This window comes from Ambystoma mexicanum, chromosome 3p (assembly GCF_040938575.1).
Source record: "Ambystoma mexicanum isolate Mex_15411 chromosome 3p, UKY_AmexF1_1, whole genome shotgun sequence".
Lineage (NCBI taxonomy): Eukaryota > Metazoa > Chordata > Amphibia > Caudata > Ambystomatidae > Ambystoma > Ambystoma mexicanum.
The window spans coordinates 309,057,019-309,083,414 of record NC_090925.1 but is presented as its reverse complement, the minus strand read 5'-3'; the positions used below and the strand labels follow the sequence as shown (position 1 = coordinate 309,083,414).

At 44.9% G+C, this 26,396-nt stretch overlaps 1 protein-coding gene across 2 annotated transcripts in view; it reads left to right on the top strand.

Annotated features, from left to right (window-relative positions):
- Nucleotides 1-20,723, top strand: part of TCEA2 (transcription elongation factor A2) — a 991,119-nt gene extending 970,396 nt beyond the window's left edge. For both annotated transcript variants that reach the window (XM_069650839.1, XM_069650840.1), the window contains 2 exons: nucleotides 5,496-5,567; nucleotides 20,421-20,723. In XM_069650839.1, coding sequence (XP_069506940.1) covers nucleotides 5,496-5,567; nucleotides 20,421-20,429 — 81 coding nt within the window. In that variant the 3' untranslated portion in view covers nucleotides 20,430-20,723. The remainder of the gene's footprint in view (nucleotides 1-5,495; nucleotides 5,568-20,420) is intronic.
- The last annotated feature ends 5,673 nt before the right edge of the window (nucleotides 20,724-26,396 follow it).

Genomic DNA, 26,396 nt, shown 5'->3' with positions numbered 1-26,396 from the left:
GAATATCGCATAGGATCTGTAGGTACTTTCCATCGCCTCGGAAGGTCTAAGGTTCAGCATCTCACCTCGACTTATATGTCCATTGCACTTTCAGAGGTTTGTGCAGGAAATTCAAAATAGTCTGCCTCGAAGCAATAGATTTGGTCCGGAGAACGGAATGAACCAAAGATTGTACGCTTGTTATTTCACAGTACTGAAGAAATATGGGGGTTCAGACCAATTGTGGATCTTTCTTTTTTTTTTCCTTCATTGTGTTTAGTGCAGTGAACTTTTCACAACCATCGCACAATGCATTATACACAACAACATGCACTACATTAGAACAAATGTATTAATACAATAAACACCTAGTCTTTAAAAGAGAAAACTAGAAAAACCTAGTCCCCAATTAAACTGTTCATCATATTAATATATATATAAGCCAAGTAGAAAACAGATGCTCATCATTTTGGAATCAGTTTATCCAGAAAACATAAGGCCGCTAGACGCCAGCCGTTGGCCCCAACTACAAAAATGTTAAGCGGCAGAACAAGATAAAGCACATGAAGCCTGACCAAGGTGAGCAAAATGGAACAGTCTACTATGGAAGGCATTCCATTCAACCAGGACATGATAAATTGCCTACATTTTTTTACCTCCTTATAGAATCGGCAGATCCTTAATTCCCTTCTAATTTTTGCTCTAGCCCTGAGTATTTCGTAAGTAGGTAAAGATTAAAGCGAAGCCGAAGGAATTTAGTGTGCCAAGTTGCGCTCAGAAATTTAAATAAATGAGGGAGAATCGCAGCAGGTCTAACCGCTATCAAAATACTGCAGTATACTTTGTACTTGCATACCTCATTGTTTGTCTATATACAATAATGTTCCAATAGTTCTTTTTTGCTCTTGATAGCATTTGTTACCATTTCCATAGCAATATCTCTCTGAGACACACGCCTTACATTTAGAACCGTAATCATTACAAGAATTGTTAAACTTGCTATCTTTAGGCAACTTGAGCTTCCACAGATTTGTCGAAATTACCCAACTGTTACAGGAATGTAATCCCAGTTCATATCTCATCACAGATACTGGGACACCTTTAGGCCAATTCAACAATTTTCTCCAAAAGGTGCCTTCTAAACAAGACCAATCAATTGTCGCTTTCAATAATAAAGTCTCTGCCCCATATAGGACAACTACCTTTTTCCTATAAAATTCAATCGCAGGGAATACAGAAAAATTCCCACATTTACTATTATTTTTACTTGCTTGGGAAGCAAGAGCTAGGATCTTGGCCTACTTGTATTCAAAGATCTCCTTATTGCCCGAGCCTTCAACCAAGTTAAAGCCCAAATATACAAAGTTAAACACTTTCTCCAAGGCTGTCTGTTCCAAAACACATTTTTAATTTGGATAAAGCTTTTTCCTAATCCGATTTTAATGAAAAACATTTGTTTTTAGCTATGTTGATTTTTAACCTGTTTTTCTTACAATACTGCTCAAGCGCCAAGCATTGACTTTGAAGGGCTGTTGGAGTAAAAACCACTAGCACCATATCATTAGCATACAAAAGGTAATTTACCAAATAAACCCCCAGTGACAGGGGAATATACAGAATGGTAGAACAGGCTGAAGCAATATCTGAAATGAAAAAGCTAACCAAAAGAGGAGCTAAAACGCAACCTTGTTTAAGTCCTTAACAACTTTGCATTTGGGCCGAAAGCTGTCCTTGGCTGTTTAGCCTCACACACATTTCTGTATTAGTGTGTAAAGCGTTAAGACCCTTTTTAAACATGGAAATGATATTCAAACAAATATCAAACAAAGCCAAGAATTAGGAATAGTCCTAGTCTTCAGCACCTTCTCAACTAAAAAGAAACCTTGCCAAAAAGCAGCATCACCCTTTAGGATGGCGTTAGAAAGGTTGTCTGGTCCCAGAGCTCTTGAATAGTTATCAATAAAGTAGGATCTTTCAAATCCAATGCAAGGTTCAAAGCCATTGCCTCTGAGACATACACAATGGGGGCCTCTTATTTTACGCTAAAGTAAATTGGACGATAGTGTTCAATCGATTTATCCTCAGCAATTGGATTAACTTGCATAAAGCATTGCTGATTTATAACTGGTTTATTAACCTCAAAAAGGCATTTGAATTGTTTGACATAACCACTTTCAGCAAACCCTACGCATCTGAGATACATAACTTATTTTTATATTGTCGCCTCCGATTATTTTGTAAATTGTTTGTGTTTTTACGGTTAACTCAGTCTTCTAAAGGGAGGGATCTACGTTTTTTACGCATCTCAGCTTTGCGCATGCGAACTTCAGGGTCATAATTATGCTGGTCCAATACCATCAGCATTTTGGTCTCGTCACAAAATTGTATACACTTTTTTCAGCATATCACCATAAGCGCCTTAATTAAGATAATATGACAGCACATCAGGAAGTAAAGAAGTAACAATGTTATTATAACTACTCCAAGAACATTGATTCCTGCCCTGTTAATGCGTAGGTCAAAGGGGTACGATTTATCTTTGCTCCCTAACCCCCGTCATTTAACAAGTCAATCCATAAACCGAGGACAGTGATCACTAATTACAACTTTTGTTACTACTAATGAATTTATCTAAAAAAAAAAATGTCTTCCACTCAATCCTACAGCTAAGGTGCATCAGCCACTTTTGCTCCCTCAAAATAGACAAATACTCCCAAACAATAACAATGGGGAGTAAAGTTGCTCCCAACAGAAAATGGGAAAACGCATAAAACCTTGTGCCCGTGCTTTCGTCCACACAGCTCTATCGGTATGTTTGTACTAGTAGTGCAGTTAGTACCCCAGGAAAAACTACAATGTTCCTGCCAGATTTCTTCCAATGTGCATGCATAACTAGGTGCAAAGAAATAATTATAACAAAAACATTTGTTTTTCCAGTTAAAATATATTTGTACTCACTCATAAAATACTCCCATTGGGAATTGGACATGCGTTTTTACTCCCTTAAAAATCATTTTACTCAACTTTAAAAAAGGAATAGGGAATACATCTTATGTGGTGCACTGCTTCTACAACATAAATGTAGTCCAGTATACTATTCTGCTGTACTACTCAGTGGGTCATCGCCCTTAACATTGCCATTCAATCTGCAAAAAACACCAGGCTTCCTTTAACGAACCCCGGGATTGACCTCTTTTTATCGCTACTTTATCCATGCAAGCTGTAGGCCCAACAACTGAAGTTGGCAAGCAAAATACTTTTAAATCCCCATAGAGGAAAATAGAGTTTGAACCTATCGATGCCTGCCAGTCAAACATAATTTGATAAACAGCTTCCAGGAAGTTACTTTGCAATATCATTGCCGGGTTCCAATACAGATTTAAGATCAGGGAAACATTAAATGTAGGATACACAGAAACATCCCATTGCAACTCAATTGTTTGAATCAAAGTATTATTAGGTTGAAAATAAATTGATAATTTTACACCCATAAGTAACCCCGCCATTGGTCATCCCTTGGTGCCCTCAAGTGCAGGTAGCAACAAACAAGGAAAGCCATCCACAACAGGCTCCATAGCGAGCCATGATTCCTGTAAACAGAAAATATCAACAGCAAACTGGTCAACACTGTCTTTACGAAATAAATGTAAAACGCCACTGCAATTCCATGAAATTAATCTTAATACTTTGTCTGGAGAACCCAGAGTTAGCTAATGCTCTTCTGCGAAGTGTGTATGTAAACCACCTCCTGGACTCATTTACATCACAGTTCCTTGTGGATCTTTCTGATCTCAACGAGTTTCTCTCCTTAGAGACCTTTCATATGGCCACTCTACCACAGATTTTGCAGGCTCTCTAGGTGGGGAATTGGCTTGCATCACTGGATTTTCAAGAAGCTTACTTTCACATCCTCCTCAAGAAAGAATGTACCACAGGTTTTTCATGGACGGTCAATACTACCAATAGAGGGTGCTTCCTATCGGTTTAAATGCAGATCCCAGGGTGTTCATGAACGTTCTTCCGGTGGTAGCTTCCGATCTGTGTCTCTTAAAATCCAACTTTTCCCTACAATTGGTGGGTCAGGGCCCCCTCTTGAGAGGCAACTCTAAACAACCTTATACTTGGGAACAACACTCCACATGATCTAGGGGTTAAGATCAACATAAAAATGCCCTCCTTCGTTCCAGCCCAGAAGATATTGTTCATAGGGGTACTTTGTGACACCTCTAGGCATGTATTTTACCCCTACCCATTGGATTGCTTCCCTAAACATCTGTCTGATTGTTCCAAAGGCTTCTGTAAAGAGACATTTTGAGGGGCTTCTCTGCTTCACCCTGTAGAACTTTGTAAAAAAAAAAAAGTTTTAGGGAACCCTGACCTCTTAATGGGGCTCTAGCCGCTAACATGCATAGGCTCCGCGAACTGCAAGCTTTTTCTTCGGGAAGACACTTAAATTGTTTTTTAATATAGACAGTCATCCTCAAACTGTACCATCCTTTATTCCTAAAATCTTGTCAGTTTCATTGAAATCAGGGCATTATCTTGCTGGTTTTTCATCCTAGAAGTCGCACTTCCTCAGCAGAAGAGACGTTTGCATAATCTCGAAATGGCAATAACTTTGAAGTTCTACCTGGAAAGGACTAGATCTTTCAGGAAATCTGACTACCTGTTCAATACATATGGAGGGTTGTTGCATGCATTTCTAAATCCATTAAGCTTACTGGTCTCCAGGCTGCAGACTTGCCCACTGTTGGATCTAAAGCAGCGTTGGTGGCCTTCCAGAGACCTGTCACTATAGCAGACCTCTGAAAGGTCGCTAGCTGGGCTACCCCTCACGCCTTTATGAGGCACTACTTTTTAGACACCTCATCCAGAAGGGATGCTCTCTTTGACCAGCAAGTATTTCAATATCTTTGCTTGAACGCTGGTGGGCATATGCTGTCTCCTTCACCCATTCCATGGATCTACAGAGTCTGGGTTCCCAACCAGTTTGCAAGGAAGGAGAGCAGGATGCTGGAGTATGAATAAATCACCCCTGTGGGGATTCTAGTACTCCAAATCCTTGCTCTGCACATATGCTGTACCACAACCTCTACAGCGGAAAAACTGGCAGAACTAGAAGGTGTTGGGTGGTGACGGATGTGTGGGGGGGGCGCGCAGAGAGATGCACATGCATACAGTGCCAGAATCTGAAGACCTAGGGCCTGATTCATGGAAGTTTTTTATAATGGCGCAATCCCATAGCAAAACTTTCCATGAATCAGGCCCCCAGTGTCGGCACCTTCTTTTTGAGAAGCTTTTTTCCATCCTGCCTGTGGAGCAGGCTATGCCAACCAGTTGCTAAGGAGGGGAGAGCAAGGATAGGAGTACCGGGATCACAATAATGGTAGTTTTTCTGATTTCTCAAATTGCAATACCACAGAGAAGAAACTGTTTACTTTTTTGTTCTTTTCCTCCACTTTTCATACAGAAACTCGAAATGGTAAACAATATTTTGTGTTTTTGTCATCCTACAGGTGCAGACCCGCAGTGCTGATGAGCCGATGACTACCTTTGTCCTTTGCAATGAATGTGGAAACCGCTGGAAGGTGGGTGCTTTTCTCTTGTTCTGCTGGATTTTGGTGCCATATGTTGAGCGGCCTTCAACGTAATGATCTTTCAGATTGTGATGTCCTTTTAGGCACATTCACAAACTTGGACCACATGATCTCTAAGTGAGGGCAGTTAAGAAAGATTTTCCTTTTACATCTTTCCATCCATGTATTTCTATGGAACCTCATTCATTTTTCTTGTTTTGAACCCTGTCCTGACTTTTTGGAAGACCGTAAAGCCACCTGCTTTTACTGCCCTTGCCTGTTTTGCTCATTCTTATATTGAAACAGACTACGCCCTGAGACTGCCAGTAATAAGACTCTCTCTTTATGGAGTCTTGTATTTTTACAATTGCACACATCACCTTTACAGTGAAGTGCAGTAAGGATACTTTGAAGGGATTGTGTCCTCCGACGTATTCCTTATCTTTGATAATACGTTTCCAGCTTGCTGGCCTCGGAATTTTTTTCTGTAGAGGGCGCTGCACGTCGACATCCGCCGAGTCGATGTCCTTCGACGGCCACCGTATCGGCGCCGACGTCACCATGCCCATAAATAGCCATGCGCTGCGTCCGTTGCTCAGTTCCGTTTTTCTGCGCTTCGTGGGGCCTTGGAACGTCATTGCTCAGTTCAGTCAGGATAACTATCTATTTCTACTCGAATATACCTTATCGTTCTCGATGGCTTCTTCATCAGAACCGACGACGCCGCGATCTGGCTTCAAGAAATGTCGAGACTGCGGTAAAAAAATGTCAATAACGGATCCACACAGGATCTGCTTGTGGTGCTTGGGATCCGACCACCATTGTTCGGAGTGTGACGACTGCATGTCCATGACGGCAAAACCCTTGAAGGAGCGCAAGGGGAAGCTCGAGAGAGGTAAGTCAGCCAAAACCACCTCGAAAGTTTCGTCGGCTGAGTCGAGGCATTCGTCTCTTTGCCGTCAAACATTCCCATTCTAGATCTCTAAGCAGCTCCCACCATTCGTCGAGATCAAGACACTGAAAAAAGAAACGTCGAAGGTCCCATTCCTCATCTTCTGTGTCCCCAGAAAGGGTCTCCTGTCCCACTAAACACAGTTCTCAAGCTGAGTGGGAGGAATTCAGAAAGAAAATGTTAAGCGTCTTCGAGAACGCGGCCTCGACCCCCTCGAAGACAGCTGAGGGTGATACCCTGGGTGAAAAACCCAAAAAATCAAAACGCTGCGAGTCGCAGCACCCGGCGAAACATTCCAACCGAGAGCGCCATGAGCCATCAGTTAAGAAGGCAGCTGTCTTCGCCGCCGTCGTCGAAGATTCCTTCGACGCACGGATCGGCCTGATCGACGCCGTTGTCGAAGGGTTCCTCGACGCATCGGTTGATCGACTCGACGCCGATGAAAGAGAGGACCAAGGCCACTCCACAGCCAACAGTGATTTCAAGGGCCTCCGGCACGATGCCGAGACCGTCGTCGATGCCCTCGAGTAGGATCCCGATCCTCTCGAGTTCTTCAAGACCCCTTCCAGTTTTTTCGAGGCCGTTTTCGGCGCCTTCGAAGCCTGTTACATCGGCGTCGACGACATCAACGTTTTCTCGTCCAATAACGACAAGTTTGGCTCCTTCTGCCTTAGAGATGGGTTTTACTCCATTTCAGAGGTCAGAGTACTCTGGACTTTCTTCAATTTATGAAGAGGGGGAAGATTCTGACCAGGAAACATTCGGGTTACAGAGGACCACACTGCCTATTGCAGAGGATTTCACCTCTGAGGAAAGAAGGCTGAAGGACCTACAGGAGTCACTACATGAGGCAAGTGGGCTGGACACTTCCCCAGAAGTGGAATTTGTTAAGCCAGACCCAGGGGAACATGCCGAAACACCCTATAGAACCCTGATGGCAAGAATTATTGAGTTTATGGGTTGGTCTGTGCCTTCACCTGTTTTTCAACAGGACGACCTAACAGATATATTAGACAAAGGCCCACAGGAGGACCCGGTGGTCCCCTTCCATGCAGCCTTACAAAGGAAAATTGCATCTAATTGGGAAACTCCCGAAGTTATCCCTGCAGTCAATAAAAGATTGTCAACCAAGTATAGGGTAGCGGCTGCTGACCCTGAATACTTATCAAAACACCCGACTCCAGAGAGCCTGGTGGTTCAAGCGGCAACTTCATCTAGCAGTAGGACCGCTTACCCTACTGTCCCACAGGATAGAGATGACAAGAGGTACAACTCTATGGCGAAGAAAGTCTTCTCTGCTTGTAGTATGGCGTTGAAGTCCATCAACGCCACCTGTACACTCCCCAGGTTCAGTCACACACTATGAGAGTGTGCTTCATCAGCGGCTGACTGCATACCCGAAGGAGAGGAAAAGGAAGCCTTCCTTAACATTATTAAAGATGGCAAGGATGCCATGTGCGAATCACTTCAAACTGGCATCGATTCCGCTGACAGTATCAGCAGGGCCATGGCGGCAAGTACAACAATCCGCAGGCATGCGTGGTTGCGAAAGTCGTGCTTTGCTCCAGATGTACAGGGCAGACTTTTCAATATGCCCTTTCATGGCTCTTCATTATTCGGGAAAAAGGCTGATGACAGTCTGGAAAAGTTAGACTTCTAAAGCAGCAGCAAAATCTTTAGGAGCTGCTATCCGACAACCTTCTTTTCACCCCTCAGGAACCTCTGGAAGAGGAAAGTCCTTTTGCTATTATTCTGCATTCGGGAAAGGCAGAGGACAGCCGGCTCAGAGGCCAAAGGAGATCCACCCGAGGTGGACGGGTCAAAAGTACTAAGGCCGCAGCAGCAGCAGGTGCCTCTTTACCCTCGGCATCTGCATCAGCCGCCCCCAAACCACTCTGAGGCCTTTCCACACAATACACCTGTAGGGGGCAGGTTAACTCACCATCTGACGGAATGGCAGGCTATAACGTCAGATGCTTGGGCATTGGAAACAGTTGCCCAAGGTTACTGCCTACCCTTTCTATACATTCCTCAGTCATCCACCGGGGAACAGCTCTCTGAAAGTTTCAGATCCTCTTGCGGGAAATTATAGACCTGCTAGAGAAAGGTGCCATAGAACCGGTACCTGTAGCGGAAAGGAACAAGGGCTGGTACTCCTCCCCCCCCCCCCCCTACTTTCTCCTACCAAAGAAGGACAGAGGACTGAGACCCATCCTGGACTTACGAGAATTGAACAAGTTCCTCAGGAAGGACAAGTTCAAGATGGTAACTCTCTCTCAGATCCTTCAGGCACTCCAGCTCAAGAACTGGCTGTTATCTCTGGACCTTCAGAATGCTTATGTCCATGTGCCAATCCATCTCAAACACAGGAAATACCGGAGGTTCGCAATTGGCGACTCATTATCAATTTCAAGTTCTGCCATTTGGGCTGACCTCCGCCCCGAGGGTCTTCACCAAGCTGATGTCGGTAGTGGCGGCGAGTCTAAGGAGGGAAGGGATCCACGTCTACCCCTACCTGGACAACTGGCTGATCAGGGCTGTATCTTCGGAACAGGCCCAGGCCCAGCTAGATTATGTCTGCCACTTCCTTCACAGACTGGGATTCTCCCTCAATTTAAAGAAGTCACAAATGATACCATCACAGAGACTCCAGTTCATTGGAGCGGTCCTGGACACTGACCTGGGAAAAGCCTCGCCACCAGAGGTGAGGGCTCAAGATATTCTACAGATGGTCACCAAATTTCAAAATGCCCAACGTCTCCCAGCCTTCGACTTTTTGAGGTTGCTAGGCCTCATGGCATCCTGCATCTTCCTTGTGCCAGAGGCTCGCCTGAGAATGAGATCTCTTCAGTGGGCACTGAGAAGTCAGTGGTCGCAATTCTCAGGGAGAATGACGGATCTCCTCCGGATTCCGGACAAGGTAGCCTGCGACCTTCAATGGTGGGCCTATCCAGAGAACATCTTGAAAGGACAACTGTTTTGGCAACCATGGCCGGAGATAACAGTAGTCACAGGCACAGGCGCCTCACTCACGGGGTGGGGAGCCCATACCAACCAACGACGGAGTCAGACTGCACATCAACCTATTGGAGCTGAGAGCAATCAGACTAGCGCTGAAAGCTTTCCTGCCATCAGTACAGGGGAGAAATGTCCTGATAATGACGGACAACACGGTGGCCATGCACTACCTCAACAAAAGAGGAGGCGTAGGATCACTGCCACTGTGCAGAGAGGCGATGCAGCTCTGGTTTTGGGCAATCCAAGAAGGAATCTCTATCGGCTGTCCACCTAGCCGGAGAGAAGAAATTGACAGCTGACGCTCTGAGCAGGCAGAGCACAGTCTCCCACGAGTGGGAGCTAGCTCAGGAAGTCCAAGAGATCTTCACCCTTTGGGGAACCCCTCAGGTGGATCTGTTCGCCACAAGCAACACCAAGAAGTGCGCTCTGTTCTGTTCAAGGGAATTTCCCCCGAGAGGAGCTCTAGAAGATGCGTTCGTAGTGGACTGGGAGTTTCCACTCCTTTACGCATTCCCTCCAGTCCCTGCTATTCCTCAAATGATCAGGAGGTTGAGAAGATTCCGGAAAACCATGATCCTAATTTCCCCGGATTGGGCCAGGAGAACATGGTACCTGGACCTTCTAGATATGTCCATCTGTCCTCCAATCCGTCTTCTACTCAAAGAGAATCTTCTCTCGCAGAAGGGAGGTCAGGTTCTCCATCCAGACACCAGAACCCTCAACCTTCACGCTTGGCTTCTGAAAGGTTGAGGTACAAGGATTGGGATCTCCTTGATGACGTCATGGAGGTGTTGCTTTCGGCCAGAAGACCGGCAACAAAGTCTTCATACCGCTGCCGTTGGAACAAATTTTGCAGCTGGTGTAGGGAAGAGAATATCTACCCTTTTTCATGTGGTACACCAACGGTATTATCGTTTCTACTCTACTTGGCAAACTCAGGCCTTCAAGTTGGCACTGTCAAAGGCTATCTTGCAGCGCTTTCTATCTTCAAGCGCACTGCGGAGGAACCATCGTATTTCAAAATTCCTCTAGTGGTACAATTTCTCAAGGGACTAACTAATGTTTACCCTCCAAAACCATTCCAGGTTCCCTTATGGGACTTAAATTTAGTCTTAAACTTCTTAATGGGCACTCCATTCGAACCACTTCACTCTTGCGCGCTGAGATTTCTCACGCTTAAAACTGTCCTATTGGTAGCACTAACATCTGCTAGGAGGGGTGAGCAAGCTACAAGCCCTCTCCTGTAAACCCCCACATACAATCTTCCACAAGGACAAAGTTGTCTTACAGGTGAAGCCTAATTTCCTCCCAAAGGTGGTTTCTGAATTTCATATTACTCAGAAAATGACCTTGCCTTCGTTCTACCCTCCTCCCCATCCGGGGAAAGAGGAGGAAAGGCTACATAGGCTGGACCCTAGGCGAGCTCTCAGCTTTTACATCAGCAGAATGGCTAGGATCAGGCAAGCAGACCAACTGTTTGTAGGATACTCAGGTCACAAGTTGGGACTACCCATAACAAAACAAACCATCTCCAGGTGGATTGTTTTGGCCATCCTGGAATGTTATAGACTAGCAGGGAAAGAGCCACCCCAAAATCTCAGGGCTCATTCAACCAGGGGTATCGCAGCCTCTTCGGCTCTCCAAAGAGGGGTACCGGTCCGGGACATATGTGCGGCACCCACATCGTCGTCCGCACATACATTCACAAAATTTTACTATCTGGATTCCTCCACTGCTCAAGAGACCAGATTTGGCAAGGCTGTATTACATTCGGTCCATCCCTAAAGGGATACATAACACTCTCACTCCCGCCTCCAATTACATGCCACTGCTATGGGAGTCTATCAAAGATAAGGAATACGTCGGAGGACACAATCCCTTCGAAGAACAAGTTACTTCTTACCTGGTAACGTTCTTTCGACGGGATGTTCCTCCGACGTATTCCTTATCGCCCCTCCCAACCATCCCCGCAGTGATAACTTCCCTTGTGGTTGCAGCTTACGCTCCTTCAAGGTCACTAACCAATTCAGGCATGACTTTTCTTATGCTACAAAACGGAACTGAGCAACAGACGCAGCGTGTGGCTATTTATGGACATGGTGACGTCGGCGCCGATACGGTGGCCGTCGACTCGGCGGACGTCGACACGCAGCGCCCTCTACAGAAAAAATTTCCGAGGCCAGCAAGCTGGAAACGTATTATCAAAGATAAGGAATACGTCGGAGGAACATCCCGTCGAAAGAACGTTACCAGGTAAGAAGTAACTTGTTCTTTGGATCCTTATAACGTTTTATATAATGCCTTATTGATTGCTTTGACAGCATGCCTAAGATAAGCTGTTGGAAACTGCAACTTTTACCTTTCTGGTATTTTTCATGTGCATTTTTGCATTTACTGCAAATGGTTACTAAAGGGTGGCTAGCACTTAAAACGCCTGTGCCACAAGATTTTCTTGCTTGTTCTTTGGCCATATTGCTCTTTGGCCTTCTTCCTGCCTTCTCGGTCAGGAAATGCGTTACATGGAAACCCCTTTCCCGGGTAATGCTTGTGCTTTCGCGGACAAGGGGGCTTTGTCTATGTGAATCAGAGGAGGGGGCTGGGACTGTCTGGTCGCAGTCCACATCCTCTGCTGAACGTATTTGATGACTAGTTGTTGTCCATGATTGGACAACCCTGGACTGTTTGAATATTGTAGCTCCTTACCTTTGGTGGTCTTGCTCTTAGCCTGAATGTTGGATAAAAGGAGGGCTCCTGCAACTGTTCATCAGATCATCATTGGAAACAAGAAGTCTACGAAAAAAAGAGGCACCTGATGCTGCTGACCAGCATTTACTCCAGTGATTGGCCCGGTGAAGCCCTGCTGCTCTGCATGATTTCGGGAGACCTTTGGACCAGTGGATACAACCAGTCTCAACCTCTGTGCCACCTGAGTCTTTGCAAGTCCCAGGGCCACTCTGTAGAATAACCAGCTCTCACCTGGGCTACGTAGCTGCAGCCGTCATCATTCTGGTTCCATGCGATAATGTCCCCTCGGACAAAGTTGCCAGGTAGGCAAATTTTTTTCCCCTGCACCCGTAAAAGCCTTCCCCCAAATAATCTAGGATGTGTACAATTTGCTATTCCAACTCTAGTCTTAGAATATTTGGGGTAAGTTCTTTATTTTCGTGGTAGTGGAAATTTGCAGAAATGTCACTGCTGGTGACTGTTGCCATGGGGACATTATCACTCTATACTGTCGTTCTGTGCAGAACCTTGGAGTTTTACAGATATTCATTTTATGCTACTATTGGGATGCACGTACTGGCTCAGCCATGCCAAAAGGTTCAGGCTGAGAAAGACACATTAGTAAGTGCTGCAGTGTGAGCAGTTTTGTTTTGTGTGCCAGAAGGAGCATGTATCACTTGTTAGTTTTGACACACATTTGATATATCATATAGCAACACAGAGAGGAGCAAATGCATTAATGTTGCAGTTTCAGATGTTATCGATGGGGCAGTGCAATGTAGTCCCAGTGTTTCGAAGTAGTACATGTTCTGTCTTGCGTAAGTTGAGTTAAGGGAGTTGAAGTAGGTGGAGGGAGAGAAGATGGAGTCGTAAAGGTGATGAAGTAAATGCGAGGTTAGCGGATCAACATGGCAAGACTGCTACCATATTGGATCCCTAGTCCTAGTACATGATGAGCAGAATAAAGGCCCTGATGTGGAGCTTCAACTCCGTTTAGCTCAGTCCTAAGACAAATCCCCTTTCCGTCCACCAAGAGAAGCCGAGGCCAGGGGTACCCCCGCTGCACAGAGGAACACTAATTGTATGCAGCTGCAGAGTTCGTAGGCGCTGGGAAAGGAATGTTAGATGTGTGGGATGGAAGGTAAGGATGCACCCTTTGAAAGACAAATTCATGAGAACAGGGCACAAGGGGTTTTAATGCGAACAGGCCAGGCAAAGGTTTAGAGCAATACTGCCCTCACCCAAGGAGCTGTTATCCAATTTGAGTTACAAGTAGAGGCATAACCAAAAGCAAATACATCTCTGAAAGTCAGACTCAAGAGTGGTGCCCTGTTCATCTCCTAGGTGGGCACCTGGGGTTTAAAGGAGATAATGGGGGAGCCGTGTCTGGAACGTACTGTGATTTGGGATACAATGAGCAGAGGTGATGCCAATAATTTTAGTACAAGGTCAAGGGTGCAGCTTATGTCTGCCGCAGCGTCTTATGCAAATCACATGATGGTCAAGACTTATTATTGTAGCGGTGTACCTGTGCACCAATCATGTATTATGATTCAATAGTGACTATGTAGTGGACCACGTGTATAGTGGAATGGCCTCAGATAAGGTGTGGCCAATCGGTTCAGGGACCATAGGGGGGGGCATACCATGTCATATTGGTGGTAGCCAATGAGGGTGGTGGGATGACTTTTGTGAGCTATGTATGGAAATGTGTTTTTCCGCTATATAACATGTAACTTCTTGTGTGTGACGAGCTCTGTGTCAGTAAAGTTGTACGGGGCCGCCTAAGACTTTTTTTGCGTGTATAAACCTTGTTTTCCTTCCAAATCAGTGCAGTGCTTATTTGGCCTTTGGATTATTTGTATCGTACAGGTTTTGGGTTACGTCTTTCTTTACAATACAACTCGCCTGCTCTTGCATTTTCAGCTGTCTCACTTCAGGGGAAGCCCTGCTGGGGATACTTTGTAGGATTGCTTGTCTCAGCCTGACCGTGGTGACCTTTTTTGGAACAATCCTTCAATCCTCTGAGGTATCTTGGAGAGTCCGCACCCAGAAGTCTTCATCGTTCATCTTTTGGAAGTTGACTAGAACAGTTTGCTGTGTAAATCGGCCAACTCCCAACACGAAAAGTGACTAATCACCTGCAACCCCTGGCCCTTCCTCACCCCGACCAAGTGCAGGACATTGTGTCCTGAACAGATTCCAGAAGACCTGCAGTGGTATCTGGAAGAATCTGAGTCAGTGGGCAGGGGAGTGGGGGTAAGTTAACATAACTGTTTCTGCCCCCGTCCCGCGCTCCATAGGGTATTTAATTTATTTATTGGGTATTTATAGTGAGCCTGTAAACAATGTGTTACGAGGTGCAAACATTTGGGCTAAAGTCCTGACCCGACCCCCAACTCATTGACCAGTGGTGGGGGGACCCGGGTTAAGGATCCTTTCCTAGGGCTACCCTTGTGATTACGATTGAGTTGAGTACTTACCTCAACATTACTAAATTCTTTGAAGATTTTATAAAAGCACCACTGCAGCCAACTGCATCATTTTGAAGACTCTCCCGAAAAAGCTGCACTTTGGAACTTATGACTTTTGGGCACAAGGCCCCATATCATCTTAGGGTTGGACTTATTTAAGATTGAGCGAAGTGTTTTTGCGTTGGTTCTGCCCATTTTTTCTTGCATCTGACTACTCGCCTGTATTGCGCTGGTAATTGATTCATATGCAATTCTATTCTAATGGTGAATGTGTATATATGTTTATAAGGTTTTGTGTGACAATACTTGCCCTTATATTTGTATATGCTTAGTGTGTATTAAAGTCCCTAATAAATAACTATAGTTTTGTATTCTCACTGTCTAACCTGGATTATTGGTTTTGCTATGTGTGGTTCATGTAGCCCTGCCACTCACACTTTTCCGGAGACTGAGCCTTGACTGCTCAGCTACCTTACCTTGCTTGGGTTTTGTCTAACCTCTGTGTCTTCCCTATTGATCATAAATGGGGTGCCCTTACAAAATACTCCCACCAGAGCTGATTATGGAAATCCATTTTAACAGTAGTGCTGTGCCACATATTAGAGGATCTTCGTCATAGATATTACATACATTTCTGCCAGGATCCAGTCTTAAAGTAAGGATCCAAGAGGTCTCTGAATGGAAGTTGTTGGGAACCTTGCTCCTTTTTTTATAAAATGACAGGAGTGCATTACACCCAGTTCCCTGTTGGATTGCATTTCCGTATAGGATGGAGTTCAGCACATCTTATGCTTTATAATATTATATCGGGGTTTTTGAGTGATCTCTTCTGAACGTGTATGCACCTGCCATCTCACCCAGTGACTACTGCTGGTGGATCCGGCATCCTCCGGAGGACCCCCGCAGCTGTCGTTGCCATCCTTCACCTTGTGGCGGGCTGCTCCGCCCATAGTTTGCATCACTGTCACAGGACTTGTCACATGAGTTGCACATTGCCTTCAACCCTGCACCCAGTTGTCTCTGGACCCCTCACTTACCATCTGGCCGATTGACTCCTGGCAGTCGATCCTGCATCCTCCAGAGGACCCATCAGCTGTTGCTGCATCCTCCACCTTGTGGCAGGTGGCACCGGCCCATGTGGTTGCATCACCGTTGCAGGACTTTCCTCCGCTTAAGCAGCCTTGCAAGGGCATCCATCGCTCAGGTGTTCTTATCAAAGGGCGGACGTTCTAAGTGCACAGTTACCTCCTATTTGCCCCTGTTCATTCCTGGATCGTAACATCTCACGTTTTCGGCTTCATTCCCTGGTTATGTTTACCATTGATCATAGCTCACCATGGCACATTCAGTCTATTTTGTTACGCTCTGTCTCTCCACCTGGCTCTGTTCTTTGAATATCCCTGAACATATTTCTTCTTTCAGATCCAAACCTCCATTTTGCCCAACTGCACACTGTAATTTGATTTTCTCTCCTATCCATGACACTCTCCCTGTCCCTATCATCTTATTGTTCTGAAATGCCCATTCAATTGTTTCCAAAACCAGGCAGGTCTTGGATCTTTTATTTTCCTTCAACTTTGATTTCTTTTGTATCATTGAAACTTGGCTTTGCCATTTTGATACTGCTACTTTAACCTCCCCCTGTTCTTTTTCAAACGCCCCTCACCTGACTCTCCCTGGTGGCGGGATCAGTGTTCTGTTCCATTCACAGTGGATTCCTGGTCCCTTTCCTTCTTCTCTCCCTTATTTTCCTCTTCTGAATTTCACACTCTTTCCTTCTCCACTCCTGCCCCCTCATTAACCTGGTTATTTATTTATTCTCCTGCAGGCTTATTTGGCTCCTTCTACGATGACCTGGACTATTTTATCTCTATTCTCATCTTTTACTTCTATTATTGTCCTTGGTGACTTTAATATTCACCTTCCTGCTCTTGACCCTCTCCTCTGATCTTCTCTACCCGTTCCAATAATCTTAAACTCCTCCCTTCATTGACTATCCCTACTGGAGGTGGGGTTCTAGATTTAGTCTTCATCTCTGCCGACTGTTCCATCATTGATCCTATCCAGCTCCATATTCTACCTGCAGCCAATTTTATTTCTTTTCTTTTTTACCCCATCCCCCTGTCCCAGGTCCTCCATCCTCAGCATCTTTTCTTCATCGTGACATTAGGAACCTTGGCCATCTTCCTTTAATTGATTCCTTCTCTTCCCATCTGCCCAATTCTATTCTCTCTCCTGTCCTTAACGTTGACACTGCTTTCTACAGTTTTCATTTTGCTATGCCCAGCTCCCTGTGCCCCTGCTCAGTATCCACACCTAGCAGCAAACTGCTTCACCCTTGGCTCTCTGATTCTTTTAAACACCTGCATGTTCAGCTCCAGAGAACTGATCTTAAACTTAAATAAGCCAAAGCCAATTCTTTTCAGAATCACATTCAATCCCAGAGCTCTTCTCCAAAACTTCTTCATTACACCTTGAATACACCTTTAGCTCTACCCTCCTTTGACCCCTCTGTCTGCTCTTCTCTCACACCTAACGACTTTGCTAACCTCTTTCTTTCTCCTCTAACTCTTCTGCTCCCATTCCTGATCATCCTAGTTTTACTGTCGGCCACATTTCCGAGACCAATATCATTAATGCTATTTTCTGATCTCATCCTACTGCTGCTCCTGGGATCCCTTACCTGCTTCACTTATTAAACCTATTCTTCCTGCGTATGCCCTAACTCTGTCTACCTTTATGAATCTTTCTTTATCTTTAGGTCTTTTTCCATCTAATTCTAAATTCTCAACAATTGTTACTCTTCTTAAAAAAGCCTTCTCTAAATCCTACTGAACCTTCTAACTTGTGCACTGTTTTACTTCTGTATGTATCTAAATAGCTTGAGCTTCTTGTTAATTTCCAAATGAGTTCCCATCTAAATCTGTTTACTTCCCCTTCACCAGTCCAACTTCTGTCTTGGGTTCTCCACAGAAACCGCCTTACTTTCTGTCTTTAACTCGATTTTACATGTCCATCATCTTAAGCATGCCTCTGTCCTTGTCCCACTTGATCTTAGCGCTTCCTTTGATACTATGGAATACCCCACTCATCCTTCCTTAAATATTCAGACACTGCTCTTCAGGCGTTCTCCTGTTTATCGAATTGCTCTTCTGTTGTCTCTTGGAAAGGATCTTCCTCTCAGTCTCACCCCTTTGCCTCTGGTGTCCCTGAGGATTCTGTCGCTTGCCCCCTCGTATTTTCCCTCTATTTCCCCTTTGGCTATGCTCATTTTCAGTCACAGGTTTCAGATATAGTTTGATGCCGATTATGCGCACATTTTTATTTCTTGTTCATTTACTGATTCTATTCACCAGTAAATCTCTTCTGGTCTCGGATTGCTACCCGGTTCCTCTGTAAGTCCCAACGAGACTGAAATTCAGTTTTATTCTGGCTTCTGCTTCTATTACTCCTCCATCCATTTCTTTCCCTCCTCTTCAGCTTTGTGTCAGTCAACAAGCACGTAATGTTGGGTTTATTTTTGAGTCCCCTTTCCCTTCAGCCTCAAATTGCTATTGTCGCTCTGGTCAATTTCATCTCTTTAATATTAGGAAAATGCATCATCTTTTGACTTTTACTGCTACTAGGACTCTGCTGTAATCTATTGGTCTTTCGCTGGTTAACAATTGTTCTTTATATGAAACACTTGCAAAGTTTTGTCTCTAAGAGCATTCAAGCTCTGGCCCCTCCTTATCTCCGCTCTTTGGTCTCTTTGTACCATCTTTCTCATGATCTCCAGTCTGCTACTCATTTTCTCTTGTTCTTTGTCCTCCTTCTGCATCTTCAAGGTTCTGTTCTTTCCAACCTTTAGCTCCCAAACACTGGAACTCTCTCCCCCTGGATATTCGTTCTTGTCCTTCACTTCAACAAACATCCTAAATCCCACAATCTTCAGTCTTTGTCTTCCTAAATCGTTTTTCCTTTCATTGTGAGCTTTTCTCCATGGTGTAACTTGTCATATCCCTCATTTTATTGTACTGCTGCATTTTCCTTGTTTGTGAAGTGCTTTGTACAAAAGCGACATATAAACTTCATAAAATAAATGTGCGTGAATGCACACACAGGACAGCAGCCTAATCGTGGCATTGGCAAGGGAACCTTCCCCCGCTAGCCTCTACTGTGCACCACTGTCTGTGCCCCAAAGACTGCGAGGACTCCGTTGTAAGCTAGAAAGAGGAAACTACTGTACTACTATATTCATTAGGCAGCAGTTTGAGGTACGAACCGAGTGGTTTCACATATGTACCACATTGGTGGAGTATTTTCTGTGATTGGAATTACAAATATACTGGTACAGTACCCCATCCATCTCAGATCAATAAACTAATTTCTCCTGTAACAGAACCAATATGTGTCAAGCCAAGATCACTCTGCATTTCTTAAGTGTGGCATGCGCGTGACTTATGTTGCAGTGGGTCACGTTTATTTAATTGGTGCAAATGTGCTCGATGTTGTGTGTTGCCTGCATTTTTGCTTGTTGAACTGTATGATGAATGTGCTCATGCCACATACTCCTCCTCCCTGGCATGCAGTCCATCAAAAAGGAGTCTCAGTTCAGCATGTTTTTTTGTTGGTTAGGTTTTGTCTTCACAGGCGTTCTGGCTTCACAGTTAAGGCTCTGGCATTTCTTTGGGACAATGTCTCATGCATACCCCCTTGCTCCAAGACGTGAGCTCTGAGGCTCACATGATTTCCGGAGACTTGGTTGCTTTTGTTTTGTTTATCGTGGTTCGGCACACGTGCTTCCAGATGTAGGGATGCTGGCATCTTTACTACCATATTCTGTTGCGTATGACTGCTGTTCACTTTCTTTGACGTGCTGCAATTTGATTCTCTAAGTTAAAGCTTCCTATTGACCATACGCCACTAGCATAGCCTTTAGCCAGTCTTGTTTTAATTAACACTGTGCATGCTTCTAAAATGGAGAAATGCTAAGCAAAATGTTCCACAATTGTATTGATTATGGCATAGGGCCAATTTGTAGTTCTGCTTGATCGTAGTTGCTGTATCCAAAATGACTACTGTTGGTATGCAGTTCACAATGGACCCATACATTTATTTTTCTGCATTATCTGCATGTTTAGCTTATGGCATGATTTCATGGTGCAATATGTTGTCAGTTTTGGGACTACATTGCTGTGTTAGTGGCTTCTCTGTGGAGCATGGGTGTTCGCTAGTATGTAATCTGTGTCCTTGTCGAGTGTCCTTCCGCACATGTATGATACTTTGTTGTCTAAACATGTTCAGCTTTGAAGCATGAACGCTCGAATTGTCTAAATGCATTCATTTTTTGAAGAAATGCTCGAACGTTGAAAAAAACATGTACATTTGCTGTAATTTGTTTTTGTAGTTTTCACTCTTGAAGGAAACATTTTGTACAGTGCAATTTGCCTGGTTGCATGCAATGTTTGAAACAATTTATTTGAGGCCTTAGCAATCTGCGCAGGTTGCCAAGCATTTGTTTTTTGGAGCTCACTAAATATTTTGTGAAACAACTCTTCGCTAGTGTCGTCCTATGTCTACCTGTCTTGTTCTTCAAGTAAACATGGCTCTTACCAGTGTCTAACCATCCGCTCTGGAATAACGAGGCATGTAGTTCTAGCTTGGGAATTTGACAGTCTTAACATAAATACCTTTTTATATCTCCATTCTTTGCAGTTCTGCTGAAGTATCCAAGAATTCAACATCCCAGCCTCATCACAAACCAATCTTCATTTAATTCCCAAAGAAAAGTATTTGTTGTGTAAGAAGTAGTTTACTTTGTTTTAAGCACTTAATGTTTGATAATATTAATTGTCTTGCCAGTGTCCACAAAGGACACAGGCAGTAATGAAAGCACGAGAAGGGACTTTTGCTCCCCTTTGATTAATGAAAGAATTGCACATTATGCTTGTTCAAAAATGCTGATGCCGTCTTTGATATCCATTTTGTTAATACAGATTTTCTGTTGAGCAATTCTAACTGGTGTCACTGGTTTATTTTATTTTCCTGTGGAAGTATGGGCTCGAATCAAGTACTGAATTGGATTTTCTGTGAAGGAGTGAAACTACATGCTTGCCTAGCCCCCCCCTGTAGTGCTGACATTCTTTCCCAGAAATCCTGGGACTCCTATACAAATAGCCTCACAATTGAGAGTTTGCGAGAATGCTGGAAAAATGTGCTAAAATGAGTTTGTGCAAAAGAGCAGAATATATAAATTATCTCTGATGTGGTAACTTCGCCTGTCTCAGTGCATGGGAACATGGCACCGTTGTGTGTCAGGATAGGATACCCAAGTTTGCATGCTGCAGTACTGCACACCCATTGCGTACTCTGCTCAGCCTTCCTTCTCCAAATGCAAGCTGCACATACTATGCTTTAAAACAGGCTTGTCCAACCTTTTTGAATGTGGGGCCAAAGCATTAACTTTGTCACCCAGTGGGCCGGCGAGCCAAAAGTCAACAACCTTACCCAAAGCAGTATATTAAAAAGCGATTTTGTGTGACCTTTGACACAATAATATGATATGATATAATATAATAGGTTACTTATAACGTGCTTAATACCCAGAGGTTTCTAAGCGCAGACCCGGGGATCGAACCTGTGGTGCTCCGTGTCGTCTTGTTTCCAAGACGAGCACGTTGCCCCTGAGCTATCCTCCCGAGACAATCACAGGCAGCGATAGCCATGGGGTTGAAAATGTGCATTTTACAACAGAAAAATTGTCCAAAACGCCATAAGTTTACAATCGGTTCTAAAGGGGCACATGATAGCCATGCTGTCCCAAAGATAGCTTTTGGTGTCAGGGGCAGTGATCAAAGGTCAGTAGCTTGTGATTTCTTTCAGTGTGTATGTATTTTTCATAAATAGTGGGGGCGCCCGAGCGTAGCGAGGGAGCTATAAGGATCTAGGGAGTGTTTGGGGGGGTTCCCCTCCCAGTATCTTTTTTCAATTCTGGGGTTGAAATGGTGCATTCAGCACGTGGCCATGCATTGGCATCCTCATCCTGCTTGATCTCTTTTCTGCCTTTGACACAGTCAACCATGCCATCCTGTTCAACCGTCTCCGTGATAACCTGGGTATCACTGGTCAGGCTCTGGCATGGCTGACGTCTTTCCTCTCTGACCGACCCTCCCAGGTCCAACTTGGGTCCTTCCTCTCCTCTATCTTTTTCTCTACCCGTGGTGTCCCCCAGGGGTCTAGCCTCTCTCCCTGGCTGTTCAACAATACCTGGCACTCCACCGTATCGCAGCTCTCTGCCCCAACTTTCAATGCTATGCGGCTGACACCCAGCTCATTTTCAGGCTACCCTCGGCCTCCTCCTCTCCTTCCCTCTTCTGACTGTCTGCTATCCAGGAGTGTTGTGCCGCCAATGACCTCTGCCTTAATGCCAGTAAGACTTAGATTCTCCTCATCGGCACACCCGTTCCCTCCTTTCCTGTAGCTCTCTGGGCGGCCTCTCTTGGTCCTCTGCCTGTTCCCACCTGCAAGGCTAAAAACCTCGGGGTCATCTTCGACTCCACACTCTCCTTCTCTCCCCACATCTCCGGCGTCTATAAGAAGTCACACTACCAGCTGCACCTCCTCAGAGGTATTCTTCCTTTCCTCTTCTTCCCCCAGAAGTTCACTGTCTCCAGAGCTCAGGTTCTCTCTAGCCTGGACTACTGCAACAGCCTCTTTCTAAATCTGCCTGCTTCTACTCTCCGCCCTCTGCAACTTATCCAGAACAGGACTGCGAGACTTGCCTTGGCCTCAAGCCCAGGGATCGGATCTCTCCCGGACTGAAATCTCTTCACTGGCTTCCAGTGGCTGAGAGGATTAAGTTCAAAACCCTCTGCATCGTCCACAAGGCCGCATGGGGCCTTGGGCCTCAGTACCTTCAACTCTCTCTTCCCAAATATCTTCCTTCTCGAGCTCTTTGCTCATCCACCTCCAACTCCCTAAGGCTTAGTCGCTTCTCCAAGCAACAAGTTGGTGGTAGATCTCTTTCTTCGGCTGGGGCCTCCCTCTGGAACAGCCTCCCTGCCTCCCTTAAACTTGAGGAGAACCATCTCCAGTTCCAGAAGCATCTCAAAACCTTTCTCTTTGCTTCTGCTTTTTCTCTGCCTCTCCTCTGCTGATCTTCTGGCTGTAACTGGTACTGCACTGGCTACCTGGACACCATCTGAGCCCAGGTCCCTCTCCTGCCAAGCGGCACACACCTGCACTGCCAACCTGGCAACCCCCGCACTTGGGGACTGTTTCTGTATCCCTACAGTCCCCCTTCCAGCTCTTGACACCCGATGTCAGCACTTACCCATGTACTTGCCACATGCTGGCACTTACATATTATTTATTCCCTTGTATTCCACTGTCCCAGCGCCCCTCCCACGCACTTGCGCGATCTGTATGACACCTGGTCTAGTAGGATCGTTATCCGTCATCCCTTGTTCCCCTCCCTTGCCTCGTTGCGCCTTGAAACACGTATATAGGCGTGTTATGACATATCATAAATGTCCTATCATAACAGCAATCTGAAATTCACGTTCAAATTTTGAAAAAATGCCCCTTTCCACAATCTGATTTCAAAAAATGTGCACAGGGGGCAGACAGGTCCCAGAATAAAAAAATGTATGTGAAGATAAAGCCCCCTGGGCCTGTGCTATTGTGCTTCACCTTGTGGCTGAGTGTTTCTGCAGAGGAAGCCTGCAGATGCCGACTGTCATTCCAGTTATGTTTTTCCCCAGTCATGTGCCCATGCTCAGTGTCACAGAGCCTCTCTTCCTGCTGCCCACCCCTCCCTAACCAGCACCCCCGAAGCAAGTCTGGAGAGAAGGCAAGCGCTCCCCTAGCAGACTATCACGTTTCAGTTTATTTATTCATGCAATGATTGTCGGATACCTGTTTCCGACAAACATTGCATAAATAAATTAACCAGGTCGTGGTGTTTAAGTCCTCAGCCACGACCTGGTTAAATTAACCGCGTCATTGCTGAGGACTATAACTTCCTCTGATGACCCCATGCATAGGGTCATCAGAGGAAGTTACAGTTCGCACGTAGGCACTTTTTTCTTTTTTTTTTCTTTACTCTTCAGCCTCGCGGGCCACATAAAACGGCTTGTAGGGCCGCATTGCGGCCCACCAGCCGTAGGTTAGACAACCTTGCTTTAAAAGAACAGATGGATTAGCACCTTGGTAAAGGTTGGTGGTCCTTACATATTTAATCCATTATGGCATATCTGATAACCCTTCTAATGCCACTACTTGAAGTGCTTGTGATGAATTGCTTCTTTAAGGTTTTAAAAAATGATTTGTCATAGAATTTTCTTTAACTCTTAAACACATTAAACCCTGCACGCATGAATGGGATCGCTGACACGTTGCAACAAAAGACATTTCCCTTTGAAATTAGCCCAAATCCAAAACAAATGAATAATTTTCTTGTATTAAAACACATTCAAGTTATTTGGGGTAAAGTGAATATTTTGCCTGTGCACCACTCTGTATCATATATTGTGATAAATGAATTTGATTCTAATTTAATCCTTGCCACAACGCATTAACTGTGGCTGATATTCACTTTTAGTCAGCCTGGGGTAAGTAATAGTAGTAGTAGTAACCAGTTAGTGCAGTAGTTGAGCTAGGAAGCAAGTAAACAAGTTATGGTAGTACTAGTTAATTTAGGTTTCCAAGTTAGATAATAGGTGCTGTTGGACAATTATCTAACTTAGAACCCTCAATTAACTTGACCTAATGCCATAACTCGTTTACCTGCTTCCTAGAGCAACTACTGCACTAACTGTGCACATTCCAAGTATGATATACCCAGCAAAACGGCCTTTAGCTATGTACAACCTTCAAAGCCCAATCCCGAGCAATCCTTGCACAAGGAAGTCCAGGAACTCTCGGCTCAGTGCCAGACTAGCCAAACTATACGAGCCCCCCATCAGCTCGCTACCTACCTCTGTAGGAAGGAGGAATACCAAAACCTTGCCTGTACCAACACCATGAGTACCAAGCTAGCAGACACTTGCCTTCCCAAGACCAAAAAGCGAACGGCCCAGCACCCTAAACGTAAAGACTAGCAAACCTCCAGCCTAACAACCATAACTCCTATGAGCCTACTTATTAAAGGAGCACTAATAAACTCTAGGTCTCTAGTAGCACATGCCACAGAAATTGCTGACGTGATCCTGAGTGATAACTTAGACTTCCTTGCCATCACTGAGACTTGCCTGCATGCTGCAGCAGGCCCCATGCTGATGCTAGCAATACCTGATGGTTATACAATCTTAAGGCCAGACAGACAAGGGACTAGAGGTGGAGGCATTGCCATTATTCACAAACGTAGCCTGTCTTTGAGACTACCTGCCCCCAATGACTTTCAATCATGTGAAGCTCCGTCAGTCAAACTACCATTGATCAACTCCCAAACCCTTAATATCCACTTGATCTACCGCCCACCGGGCCCAATTGGGACATTTGAGGAAGATATCCATACCCTTCTCGCTAGCAACCTCAAAAGCTCTACACAAATACTACTAGGAGACCTTAACTTGGGATTCAATGGCCCATTGGATCAGCCTGCCCGGGCTATAGCAAATATCTCATCAGATCTTGGCCTGACCCAAAGATGTCAAGTCCCTACCCACTACAAAGGGAGAACACTAGACTGGGTAGCAGATTACAACTGCCACGCCAATATCCTCTCCACCTCACCGGTAGCCTGGACCGACCACTACCTGCTCACATTCACGCTCTCTACCAACAGACCTCCACCCATACCTGTCCCCAAGGCCCCACCCACCTTAACCAGAAATTTAAAAAAAGCATTACTGTAGATGAGCTTATCCCTGCTATTCACCTCACCCTTTAACTCACTTCCTGACACCACCAACCCAGAAAGCATGATCAAGGAATACAAAACAATTATGGCCTCATCCTTAGACCATATTGCCCCACTTAAACTGAGATCAAGTAAGCCAAAAAACCATTTAAACAAATGGTTCACACCACTCCTAAAAAAACTTAAGACAAGAAAAAAGAAACTGTGAGGCTACATGGAAACTACTGACTTCTGAAGCTAACAAACTAAAGCTCACCAAACTCTCATCCCACTTCAAAAAAGAAATTTGTCTTGCTAAACGGGAATCATATGACACCCGTATCTCCCAAGCCAACTCCAACACGAAAGAATTATTCACTATTCTTAAAGACCCCCATCGCAATACCAGACGCCTGTACCAAAGACAAAAAATGGTGCTCAGATATCCAATACGCCCTAGCCAACAAAGTATCCACCCTACAAAATAAAATATCCCAAAGTAAAGCTGCTCTAAATGTGCCACCCACCCCTAAAACACCTGTTGGCTCCAATGAAACCCATCCTACCCCATTTAGCTTTTCTAAAGTATCCATCATTGAGGTGGAAAGAATTATCCTGTCCCTCAAACCAACCAATTGGCAGGGCGATCTCTGCCCAGCACAACTCATCAAGGACGCGACTCGAGACCTCTCACCTTTCATATCCAAGCTCATCAACACCACCTTTGCCACCGGCACCATCCTCACCAACCTTAAAGAATCATGGGTACTCCCACTTCTAAAAAAAAAAGACTTTGGATCCCTCAACACCTACCAACTATAGACCAATCACAACAGTTCCCTTCTTTTTTA